The sequence below is a fragment of the Hyla sarda genome, chromosome 6 (assembly GCF_029499605.1).
Source record: "Hyla sarda isolate aHylSar1 chromosome 6, aHylSar1.hap1, whole genome shotgun sequence".
NCBI classification, from domain to species: Eukaryota; Metazoa; Chordata; class Amphibia; order Anura; family Hylidae; genus Hyla; species Hyla sarda.
The window spans coordinates 175901385-175914181 of NC_079194.1; the positions used below are offsets into that span (position 1 = coordinate 175901385).

The following is a 12797-nucleotide window of genomic DNA, read 5'->3' on the forward strand; positions in this document are numbered from 1 at the left end:
TGTTTCAGTTACAGTATATTTAATTTTACACTACTTTGATACAGCAATAAAAAAAAATTAAGTTGCAATCCATTTTTTTTTTTTTTTTTGCTAGTATGTAAGTCAATGGGAAACAGATTGTGCTGTTTGGCATACAGTAGCACCCGTTTTTGTATACTTTTTTTCCTTTTCAGGTGTATAAAACAATTATGTTAAATCATTTGAACAAAGTTTATGTAAGAAACTCTGTAATATCTTAAATAAAAAAAATACTTATTTCTCCGGTTATCAAACTTTTTCCCTCTCCCCCCCTCCTGCTCCCCAAATGATCTTCTCTGAAACTCAGCTCAGCTCTGTCCTGTGTCTGCAAGACAAGCAATGCAAGTCTATGGAGGGGAGAGGTGGGAGCACCACCCACCAGATCTGGGAAAACTGCAAATTATAGATTGAGTTAGAAATGTAGACTCTAGTTGCTGTAAGCAACAGGACACTTTTTCTCTTTCACCGTTTTGATACAAAAAGATAGTTTATGTTCACAACAAGTAGAAAAATAAGAACAGGATTAAAGTTCAACATATATAATCATAGAAAATATCACTGTATTTATGGTATTTCTTTAAATGTTATGCTGTAATTGAACTATTGATCCGCCAGATTATCAGGACTATGAAATATGCATCCAAAAATATATACAATTTGAAGACCCCTTGGAAAGACCCCAGCGAGTCTTTTGAGTGTGTGAGGTTTCGGATGACATTACATTTCCCTGGGATAAATAATTCTTCATACAATCAAATATCTAGACAGTAATTGGTTTGTTGCATTTGTGAGGAGCATAGTATGAACCAGTTGTTTTTTTTTTTTTTTTTTTTTCTTTTTAGTGTGGTGACCATTTTGTGGACTGAATTTACACTTGATAAATAATAAGACACACAACTTTGGACAAAGCCTCAATGTTCTTAATTATTAATAGACATTTTTCTATGTCCGTATTGGAAGGTAGGTTGATTTCAGTTCAATTGTACAATGTGGATACATTTTCATCATTGAAAGTGTAAAAAGCTCTTGAGTAAGCCAGTCCTTTAGTCCATTTTTGTCATTGGTCCATCCCCAGTAGTTAGTACACACAACATGAGCTCTACATGATGGGTTATATTTGGGAGCACCATCATAGCATAGCAAACAATTTAAGGCAAAGCATGTAACCCATCTGGTGGAAGACCCATGACAATCCAGTATGAGACAGTGCATTCTTCTGGTCTTCAGACATTACGTTTTGCCCGATAAAGGGGTGTGGCCCATGTAGCTTAGAACTGGTTTTCACACTTATATTTAGTAAAATTACAAAATTCCTGATGACACTGGTCATGCTATAGTAAGTTTGTGGTCTTTTGTGAACCATTAACATGCAGGCACCATTGCTAGACGTTTTTTCCTTAAAGGCCTCTGTTCTTGAATTTCTTTAATATACAAAGAACATGTCCACTCAAGTAGACAACCGTTATGAATAAAATCTGCTATTACTGATACGTTTCTCACCTAACCTAAAAGAGAGGGGAAAGCAAAGTTATAATTTACAGAAGTGTAGCCAAAGGAAACAAACCTTATGTCCAGCAACATCATGTCTTATACTCTAGTCACATTTCGAGGTGCATATAAGTTTCCTGTACCTCAAGGATTCAGCTGAAATATACCGTATTTTTTGCTGACTGCCGCATCTGAAGCGAAAGTGGCACTAACCCGGCTGCATCGGGAGGGACCTTACCTGCCTCCTCGGTGTCTGCTCCGTGCCGGGATCCCCTCCATGGCCGGCACTCTCCTTTGTTGTCATCACGTCGTCGCGCACGCCGCCCCGTGCGTAGCGACGTGATGGTGGCGACGGATAGCGAGGATACCGGGCAGCAGAGACGTTCCAGAGCAACAGGGACACCCCGGGGACGCGGCAACAATGATGGAGGGCGACATTCAGGGCAGTGGGGACGAGCGGTGACGGGTCCGGAGCAGCGGGGACACGTGAGTATTACCTCCTATACCAGTGGTCTTCAACCTGCGGACCTCCAGATGTTGCAAAACTACAACTCCTGGCATTGGCTGTCCGGGCATGCTGGGAGTAGTAGTTTTGCAACATCTGGAGGTCCGCTGGTTGAAGATCACTGTGACCTATACTTTACATTGTATTCTAGATTTTCCTCATTTAAAATTGGGTGCATCTTATATGCCGGAGCGTCCTATATGGCGAAAATTACAGTACTAATTATTAAACTACTCGGATGGGACTTGGAGTTAAGAAGCTACATTCTGCAAAATGAACAGTAACATTATTCCATCTTATATTTTATTAGGTTTTCACACATTTATTAAAGAAACAACATATTGTGAAGTATAGTAAAAAAAATAAATAAAAAAAAAAGACAGATGGCTATAAGACAAAAAAAACATTCTTTATTACAGTTTTAAACAGTCCGATTAAAATAATTATTAAAAGAAACTACAAGTTTTTGTTTGCTGAGCAAGGTTTTATAAAACAAGAGCGTTTTATATTTTATATTATATTTGTTTTATAAAACAAAATACTAAGAGCGCCCACTGTACAACTCACATAAGCAGATGCTCAATGGCTATTTACCATGCCTGGCATCCAGCTAAAAAGGAAAACTGTGCGTTGCTGTCTATCAGCTAGTCGGCATCAATGGGTATTCTAGGCCATGAAGATTTGCTAAGAAACAGACAATGCTCCTCGTTCTATGTTCTTTTTTTTAACTGGATGGAATACAACATTTTTAATACACCTTTTCATGTGACTAGAGTATATAAACTGATCATGCACAGTATTTGCAGCATTATTCATAATGTAGATTGAAACACTTGAAATGTCATAGTAAAAGCTGCAGATCTGTACCACCCATAACAGTAGACTTTGAGCGTAATGTTCCTGTAATCTGTGGACCTTTAGATATTTGCTCTTGGCACTCAGAAAACCATCTGAACAATTTATCACTAGTCTGTCACATATAAAGCTGTGATTTATGTGTAGCACAATTGTAATAATGATACAGATATTGCTACTATAGGCACAGTTTTACTCTAGTGTTTTAACCCCTTATTTCAACATAACAAGAAACCTGTTGCATTGAAGATGGTATCTGATCTACCATCATTATGTCAGAGCAAGGACAAGCTGATCAGATGAATATATAGTTTTATGTAAAAAGATTCAGTATAATTTTTTACTAATTTTACCTTTGGTTATTTCTGGGCTTAGAAGTCCAATGGGCAGTCCTTTTCAGTAATTGACAGCTATCATTGTAAGCATGCATATACAGGGAAAGCTGACCTATTGAACTAAGTCCAGAATGTGCAGGGGCTTAAAGGGGATGTGTCCTCAGAAAATGACCTATTGTTTAAAGGAAAAGAAGGGTGTGTGCGCCATGTAAAGGAAGTAACCGAAGGTGGAACGGTGTAAGGGCAGTAACGGGCTCACCAGAGAGTGTTGCGCTGAGCGTATGTAATTTACCACAATTCACAGTCCTGCAGCCTCGATTTTCCTGAGTATGGATAATACTAGCCGGGTTGGGGAATAATAAAAGAGAGCACAGTGGCGCACAAAATGGATCTAAAGGATGCTAGTCCTGATGTAGCATAGAAGACATGGAGTCCTAGCCATCTAGCAAAAATTTTATTAGACACAAAAGGTTATTTAGAACGCACAAGCACGTTTCTGGCCTAGAGTAGGAGTGGTCTCTTCATCAGATGAAGTTCTCCGTCAGATAAGGCTCTAAATAACCTTTTTTCCCTAAATATATTCTTGCTAGATGACAAGGACTCTGTTTTTTATGTTGCATCGGGACTAGTGTGATTCAAGGTCCATTTTGTATGCTACTGTTTGCTTTTTTTCTAAAACTAAGCCGAGACTTGCTTTTCTGTACATCTCATTTTCCAATAATGCCTTTATTCTCAGAAATAGAGTGAAAGGTGACACTAGTGGAGTGATAATAACACTGTATTCAGCATCCTTCTCCTTGTAGAATGAGCTCTGAAAAGGTGACAGAGAATGCCCTGTAACGTCTGCAATTCATCTGAATGATACAAGTCCTGTCTATTGTTGTCTATGTCCATAGACCTTACTGTAAAGCATATCACTAAATGCTGTTGAAGAAAGCTTAGGCAAGATGGCAGCCCCATAATAATGTGCAAATATATATATACACACACACAGGGTGGGCCATTTATATGGATACACCTTAATAACATGGGAATGGTTAGTGATATTAACTTCCTGTTTGTGGCACATAAGTATATATGAGGGGGGGAAACTTTTCAACATGGGTGGTTGCCATGGCGGCCATTTTTAATCCAACTTTTGTTTTTTCAATAGGAAAAGGGTCATGTGACACATTAAACTTATTGGGAATTTCACAAGAAAAACAATGATGTGCTTGGTTTTAACGTAACTTTATTCTTTCATGAGTTATTTACAAGTTTCTGACCACTTATAAAATGTGTTCAATGTGTTGCCCATTGTGTTGGATTGTCAATGCAACCCTCTTCTCCCACTCTTCACACACTGATAGCAACACCGCAGGAGAAATGCTAGCACAGGCTTCCAGTATCCGTAGTTTCAGGTGCTGCACATCTCGTATCTTCACAGCATAGACAATTGCCTTCAGATGACCCCAAAGATAAAAGTCTAAGGGGGTCAGATCGGGAGACCTTGGGGGACATTCAACTGGCCCACGACGACCATCCACTTTCCAGGAAACTTCATCTAGGAATGCTCGGACCTGACACCCATAATGTGGTGGTGTGCCATCTTGCTGGAAAAACTCAGGGAACGTGCCAGCTTCAGTGCATAGGGCAAGATGAAGAATGGCCCCACTATCTTTGTACCCCATATACCACACCATACCATAAAATTTTGTGTTCCAACAGTCTTGGAGGGATCTATCCAATGTGGGTTAGTGTCAGACCAATAGCAGTGGTTTTGTTTGTTAACTTCACCATTCACATAAAAGTTTGCCTCATCACTGAACAAAATCTTCTGCGTAAACTGAGGGTCCTGTTCCAATTTTTGTTTTGCCCATTCTGCAGCACCTGAAACTATGGATACTGGAAGCCTGTGCTAGCATTTCTCCTGCGGTGTTGCTATCAGTGTGTGAAGAGTGGGAGAAGAGGGTTGCATTGACAATCCAACACAATGGGCAGCACATTGAACACATTTTATAAGTGGTCAGAAACTTGTAAATAACTCATGAAAGAATAAAGTTATGTTAAAACCAAGTATATCATTGTTTTTCTTCTGAAATTCCCAATAAGTTTCATGTGTCACATGACCCTCTTCCTATTGAAAAAACAAAAGTTGGATTCAAAATGTCCGACTTCAAAATGGTTGCCATGGTCACCACCAATCTTGAAAAGTTTCCCCCCTCACATATACGAATGTGCCACAAACAGGAAGTTAATATCACCAACCATTCCCATTTTATCAAGGTGTATCCATATAAATGGCCCACCCTGTATATATATAATCAGAAAATCATGCTGCCTTAACCAGAAGTCATTAGGGTGGTCCCTAATGACCTCTGCTTGCCCTGCTGGCCTTGACTGATAGAACACTATCTATCCAAACAAGGAGAGAACTGTCAATCAAAGTCGGTGAGGCAGAAAGAAGCTATATTATTCTGCTCTAGCTCTTGACTGTTAATTAATCTCAATAAAATACATTTAAAGAAAATCTGCTCCTTCTCTATGAATATGAAGTCTTTTCTAAGCTTTTGAATCCTCGTGTTGATAAAGTCTCCTGCTGCTTTTGGGATGAAAAATAGCAGATATGCTCAAGGCAGATCCACCCACTCAGGTCCTAGTAGGGGGGTCTACAATCTGCCTACAGAAGGTGCACAGTTTGCCAAAATTCAAATAATATCACCATATAAGTCTGGTCATGTCAGTAGACCTAGCTGCCTGAGCCCAATGGTGGAAGAAATCATCAAACACCCTGCCACAACCTTGTACCTGCACACTGACAGCACTGTGCCTACATTATATCACAGTACCTGAAGTACCTCAATACTGAGAACACTGTGATTTTATTATGACATCTCAGTACATCTACACTGACAGTACTGTGCCTACATTATAATATAACTTTTCCATCACAAAGACTATACAACCTTACTACAAATTAAAGATTCAGAAAATGTGTCTTTTTGGACTAGAGATACAATTTAATCTTATTGCAGGCCAAATTATTTGTGTATCTATTCAACATAACGCAGTTGGTTTAGGTACACTCCTACTGTACCACTGTATCAGTGGAACAAAAAGATAGAGCGCTCCATAGTGTATTACTGCGTTACCACGATATCCGCTTCATATGAATTGGCGCTTACCGAGTGAAGTTGTGCATGGAATAGAGCATGGATGCACAGTCTCACTGCCGCCTTTCCATGATGTAAACTGATGTAGAAACAAAAGAACCTCCAAGCGAGAGTGAAATACTTCGGGCGCTGAGAGACCACGGATACCAGGTAAGCCTGAACGACAAGTTTATTCCAAACATGCAACACGTTTGGCGCCAACGCATTTTGATACCACGGATACCAGGTAAAAGTGAACGACAAGTTTATTACCAACATGCAATGCGTTTCGCGCCTTGGCGTGTTGCATGTTGGGAATAAACTTGTCGTTCACTTTTACCTGGTATCTGTGGTCTCTCAGTGCCCAAAGTATTCCACTCTCGCTTGGAGGTTCTTTTGTTTCTACAACTGTATCAGTTGGGCGCTATTACATGGTTTGTAAATAGGACTAGTTCCAGCCAGGCCTGTGCCTGAACGGATGCACTTTGAGTACTGATGGCCCTTATTCAGACTTGGCAAGAGAGACCAGTAACTTAAAGGGTTTCTACACTTTGGATAATCCCACTTGTTAGAAAGACGCCTTGAAAATAAGCATATAAGTGTCCCTGTTGTCTGGACCACGAGCGAACAGCCATAAAGATGCTTGGAATTAGAGCTATTCTTTGGACACCCGGCACCACTGCATAACATCTGTTCAGTGCCCGGTTTCTCATTACAGATTCCCTATAATTGTAATTATTTTTCTACAATATAATCCTTTACCTTAGAAATCAGGAGAAACTCGAGGATTGATCTTTCCAATTCCTGCTCTGGAATAAGAGAGAGATAAGGAATAATACTAACAATGAGTGAATTTCCCTCCTTATAGAAAACATTCACTGTCTGTTCAGCCCACAACCTACAGCTGACTGTGTGCTGCGAACCCATCTGGTTCCTTATATAACCTTGTGATGTAATCACATTGTAGTATATAATAAGTGATGCAGTTTATTGTATTTACACTATAATACACTAAGTTGATACAACCCAGTACAGTGGTGCTCTTAAGTGTTATTGAAATATTTAGTATACTTTTTGTGTAATATTTGTATATTTTGTATAAATAGTCCAAATTACAGACAGACCTCTGCTATGTTGTCATCACTGTTTACTGGAATGGGCTTAGAGCAATGCCCATTGATAAACAGTAACAGGCCACTCTGAGGCCTGTTATTTGCCCTAATAAGTCATGTGATTGAGCTGAAGGAGGGATATGTTCTTTGTTCTTAAAGGGGTATTCCAGCTTTATACATCTTATCCCTATCCGAAGGATAGGGGATAAGATGCATGATCCCAGGGGTCCCACCACTGGGGACCCCTGTGATCTCAGTGCAGCTCCTGGCATTCTGTGCCAGCCGCTGCCTCCGAGACGGGGACGTGACTCACGGCGTGGTGTGAAATCACTAGGGGGAGTGGCAGGGATGTAACGTCCCCGTCTCGGAGGCAGCACCCGGCAGAGAATGCTGGGGGCTGCACCGATATTGCGGGGGTCTGCAGTGGCGGGACCCCTGCGATCATACATCTTATCCCCTATCCAATACCTTCAATCCTGTGGATTAGAACTTTCATCACCTATGGTAATGCACTGGAACTTGGTTGGTTATGACTGATATTTTTATGCCACTTAAATATATCCCTTTGCTACTGGAAGAGCTGAATAAGCTTCGTCTGTAAAATCAAGACTAAGACAGAGTGCCATATGGCAAGTTATATGACATTAGAGTCAAGTGACTTTGATCTGTCAGTGAACCTTTCCACAACTAAGTGTAAGCAAAAGTCGGGAGCATAGGCACATTGCATTGCTAACATTATGGGATGCTAGTATGGCCAGTCAGTCCTTCTTTACTTTAAGCATTCCTATCATTTAAAAAAAAACTTTTAATGTGTCAAACAGACATTTCAAAGTTTTGAGCAGTTGGGGTCAGTGCTGAGACACCCAAGAACGACTAGATATAGCTGGATGAAGCGCGCAGCAGCACACTTTACTCCCTGTCTCAGCACTCAATTTGCCTTTTTGTAGATGACAGACTATAAGGGAGCCTGTCTCCTGCAATAAGTGTCAAGCTGGAGAGTGATGCTTGCTTTTCCTGGCTGTATTTAGAGATCAGTTTCAGCATTGAGATCCTGACTGATCAAAACTTTTGACATGTCGGAAAGTGTAGGCCCGTTAAAAAATTATGAGGAAGAAATTATAGACGGGGATCAGGAAAAAGCAAATATATTAAACAAATTCTTCCCCACTGTATTCACCGAGGAAAATTTAATGTCAGAGTAATAAGGGGAATGGGATGACTACAGTACCCAGAAAGATTATCTGAATTAGGGTTATTTAGTTTCAAAAGAAGGCTTAGGGGAGACCTAATAACTATGTAAATATATCAGGTGGCATATCAGGGGGCAGTACAGTGATCTCTCCCATGATCTATTCATACCCAGGACTGTATCTATAACAAGGGGGCATCCTCTACGTCTAGAGGAAAGAAGGTTTCTACACCAGCACAGACGGGGGTTCTTTACTGTAAGAGCAGTGAGACTGTGGAATTCTCTCCCGGAGGAGGTGGTCATTGGGAACTCTGTAAAAAGAGTTCAAACGGGGTCTGGATGCATTTTTGGAGAATAATAACATCGCTGGTTATGTATATTAGATTTATAGGGACAGAACGTTGATCCAGGGATTTATTCTGACTGCCATATTTGGAGTTGGGAAGGAATTTTTACCTCTAGTATGAGGGTTTTTTGCCTTCCGCTGGATCAACTCAGTAGGGACTCATTAGGGATTTAGGTTGAACTTGATGGACTCTGGTCTTTTTTCAACCTTATGAACTATGTTTAACTATGTCTGCATAATATGTGAAAAAAATTTTTTTGTTTGTTTGTTTTTTACAGTAATACTTTAAATGAGGAAGCAGAAAGAAAAATAATAGGTCACTTACATGCAATTCAGTTACACCAATAATACTGAATGAACAATTCAAATAAACAATACAACCAGTATCAGAAAAAATTGCCACCACCAAAAGAGGGCAGATACCACTACCAGTAAAAGTGTAACAACCATCACCAGACAAGTGAAAAATGAAGTTTCTTGTAGCTGTAAACCAGCTCCTGTGAAACCTAGTAACATAAGATAAATACAGCACAAATAAGTCACCACCATCAAAGACAGAGCAAATCTTCTGAGTACCAAGTGCAAAAGAACAGAAAGTTAGCTGCCACCACCAGTGTGAAGCATTTGGTCCTGAGGAAGACTAAAGGTCTCAGCTTGCATATATCATGTAGATAATTCTGTTGTCTGACTTTCTGGATGTGATAGGCCTCAAAAAAGGCCCCTAAAAAAGCACACAAAATTCCATCTTTCTTCCATGCTTACCTCCTAACAGGATCTGGTATTACAGCACCTCTACCATTTACTCCATATTGCCTCGGCATCGGTTCTCTGTTGGGGACACCCCTTACGGTATTATGTGTGTTATATAATGCCATTTCGTTATTATGGCCTATCATTCCAGATGATGAATACAGCTCTTCGGCCATTCCCTTAAAGATATAATGCATGGTTATCCAAAATTACAGGAAAAGTACAGAGCAGACCTCAACATTTGTTAAATTGTACCTCCAGCCAGAAAATACATTTTTTATGTGCAATAACTATGTAAAATAGCGAGCTCACATTTGTGCTCTAGGCTCCTTCCATAAAATGATTTCATTTAAGAAGAAGCTACTTCCTGCCAGCAACATGAGGCTAAAGTCTAAGTCACAAAAGCTGACAAGTCTGTGTATGTAAGGCTTCTAACCCAGCTTTCTCCGTCAACTCTCCCTAGCAACCATTTATTGTGAGAGAGCTCTAGCTCTTCTAATTTCTATAACTATGCAGGCATTCTCCTGTATGTCTGCAGATATTGTCATATCAATGTCCTAATTTTGTTATGAACAAGCCCAAAGTTTGGTCTAGTAGAAGAATCCATGAATAGGAATAATTATGCATTCTAGATTCAAACATACTTGTGCATACTATTACATGCCAGCATATAAAGATATTTTTACTACATGTTTTACAAATATTATTAGAGTTGCCTTTTCCCAGTCTACAGACTCTTTGTACCTGTTTAGAAACTTCCTCAGCAGGGAAAAAAAATAAAAATAATAGTAATTACTATAAAAAATTGGGAAAATGGTAGGAAGGAGATGCAGCTGCAGTATCTCACTCCACTTTACACTGAAACTGCATGTGGGCGGCATGAAAAACAATTTAAACAGAAGCTGTCACCATGAAAATTGTATATTTATTGCATTATAATATCTTTATATTGGGCCAATTGGGATAGTGCATTAGATTTGGATATCACAGGTGCAGAGGGATCCTCCCTGTTGTGGAATGGTGTTTGGGCCTTTTAAAGCGTTTTTAAATGTCTGTCTGGTTTACTTTTTGTGCCTGTAATCATGTAATAAAAATGATCATGTTTTTCTAAAAGATTTGGGTGTGCGCTATATTGTGTATTTCTTTTCTTTTGTTGTACCATGAAAATGCTATTTAATCTCAACATCATGCTACAGAGCAGGATGGGCTGAGTAGATTGATATATATCTTAATGGCAAAATATTCAGAATAACTTAATGATTGAGTGACACTGCCCACCAGACTACACTATAAATCTTCTCAGCTTCTCCTGCTCTATAAAATGATACTAAAAGAGTAAAAAGGATTTTCATGGTGACAGATTCCCTCAACCATGGATGTTAAAGGAGTATTTCAGTGGAAAAAAAAATATTTTCACATCCACAAGTGCCAGAAAATTATGTAAATTACTTCTATAAAAACAATCCTTATAAGTACATTAGCTGCTGTATGCTCTAGAGCAGGTGTTCCCAACCAGGAGTACGTGTACCCCTAGGGGTACGTCAAGGGTTATGCAGGGGTACGGCAATTCGCTGACAGATACCGGCCATGCATTGGCCAGTATTTGTCAATGCAGAGCGGGGACTGGACTCCGCAGTCGCCGCAGCAGCTCATTATATTATACTGTGGCCGGAGCTGCGGCCATGGCCACCTTAGGTGAGCTGCAGCGGCTGCCGGGCCTGACGTATGACGTCCCTGATGTTGCGCGGAGGTGTCACCCGTTAGTGCGGCCCGACCCGTCGGTGCAAAGAAAGAACCTGTTCATTTCAATGGTGACGGTGCAGTGCCACGCGGTTTTACTGCCGCCTGCCAGGCTGAATCTCCGCTCGCTGAATTCCGCAAGTGGAGATTCAGCTACTAATCCGTAGTGTGAACATACCCTGACAAAGCAAATATCCATGGGCTCCTCGCTCTGTCAATCACTCCTGTGGGCACCCCACAATATGCAGCACCGACAAGAGGCTTGGGCATCCGTCCTCTACGCTCCGGCACATGAATTACGTCATCATCAAGCACCGAAGCGCAGACGGAGAAGAAGACAAGAGGCCAAGGACCACGCGGGAGACAGGTAACAATAGGAAAAAATAAACTTATTTACCTATTAGGGCTACTGATTTCTACCTATTGGGGCTACTAATTACTACTTAAGGGGCTATTGGTAACTACCTAAGGGGGCTACTGATTACTACCAAAAGGGGCTACTACTATTAATACCTAAGAGGGCTGCTGGCTATTACTACCTAAGGGGGCTACTGCTATTACTTCCTAAGGGGGCTACTGATTACTACCTAACAGGGCTACCGATATTACTATCTAAGGGGGTGCTGCTGGCTATTATTACCTAGAGGGCTAGTGGTTACTACCTATGGGGGCTACTGCTTTTACTACCTAAGGGGGCTACTGCTTTTACTACCTAAAAGGGGCTGCCACTACTATTACTACTATATGATAGAGACTTTTAAATACATAAAGGGAATCAACATGGTAAAGGAGGAGAGCATATTTAAAAGAAGAAAAACGACCACAAGAGGACATAGTTTTAAATTAGAGGGGCAAAGGTTTAAAAGTAATATCAGGAAGTATTAATTTACTAAGAGAGTAGTGGATGCATGGAATAGCCTTCCTGCAGAAGTGGTTGCTGCAAATACAGTGAAGGAGTTTAAACACGCATGGGATAAGCATAAGGCTATCCTTCATATAAGATAGGGCCAGGGACTATTCATAGTATTCAGATTATTGGGCAGACTAGATGGGCCAAATGGTTCTTATCTGCCGACACTTTCTATGCTTCTATGTATGTTTCTATGTTTACCTAAAGGGGACTGCTGCTATTTCCTAAAGGGGGGGGGGGGGCTACTACTGTATTTGGGGGCTGCAAATTTATAAAGAGGGACCTTTCTACAGTGTGTAACCCCTACTTATAGGGGGCTGCTACTGCATACAGGGAGTAACTATCTACACAGGGACCTACCTACTGGTGGTACCTCCTATTCTGGGCACCTGTGTAATGAGGGAAACAATGTGAAGAG

General features: G+C 40.5%; 1 protein-coding gene across 7 annotated transcripts in view; it reads right to left on the reverse strand.

Annotated features, from left to right (window-relative positions):
- Nucleotides 1-860: 860 nt before the first annotated feature.
- Nucleotides 861-12797, reverse strand: part of PLCG2 (phospholipase C gamma 2) — a 203758-nt gene continuing 191821 nt past the window's right edge. For 4 of the 7 annotated variants that reach the window (XM_056525825.1, XM_056525827.1, XM_056525829.1 and 1 more), the window contains exons 32-34: nt 9742-9908; nt 7095-7141; nt 861-1523 (exon numbers count right to left, since the gene is read on the reverse strand). In XM_056525825.1, the coding sequence (XP_056381800.1) occupies nt 7096-7141; nt 9742-9908 (213 nt within the window). In that variant the 3' untranslated portion in view covers nt 861-1523; nt 7095. The remainder of the gene's footprint in view (nt 1524-7094; nt 7142-9741; nt 9909-12797) is intronic. The other 3 variants (XM_056525826.1, XM_056525832.1, XM_056525831.1) reach the window with 3 other exon arrangements.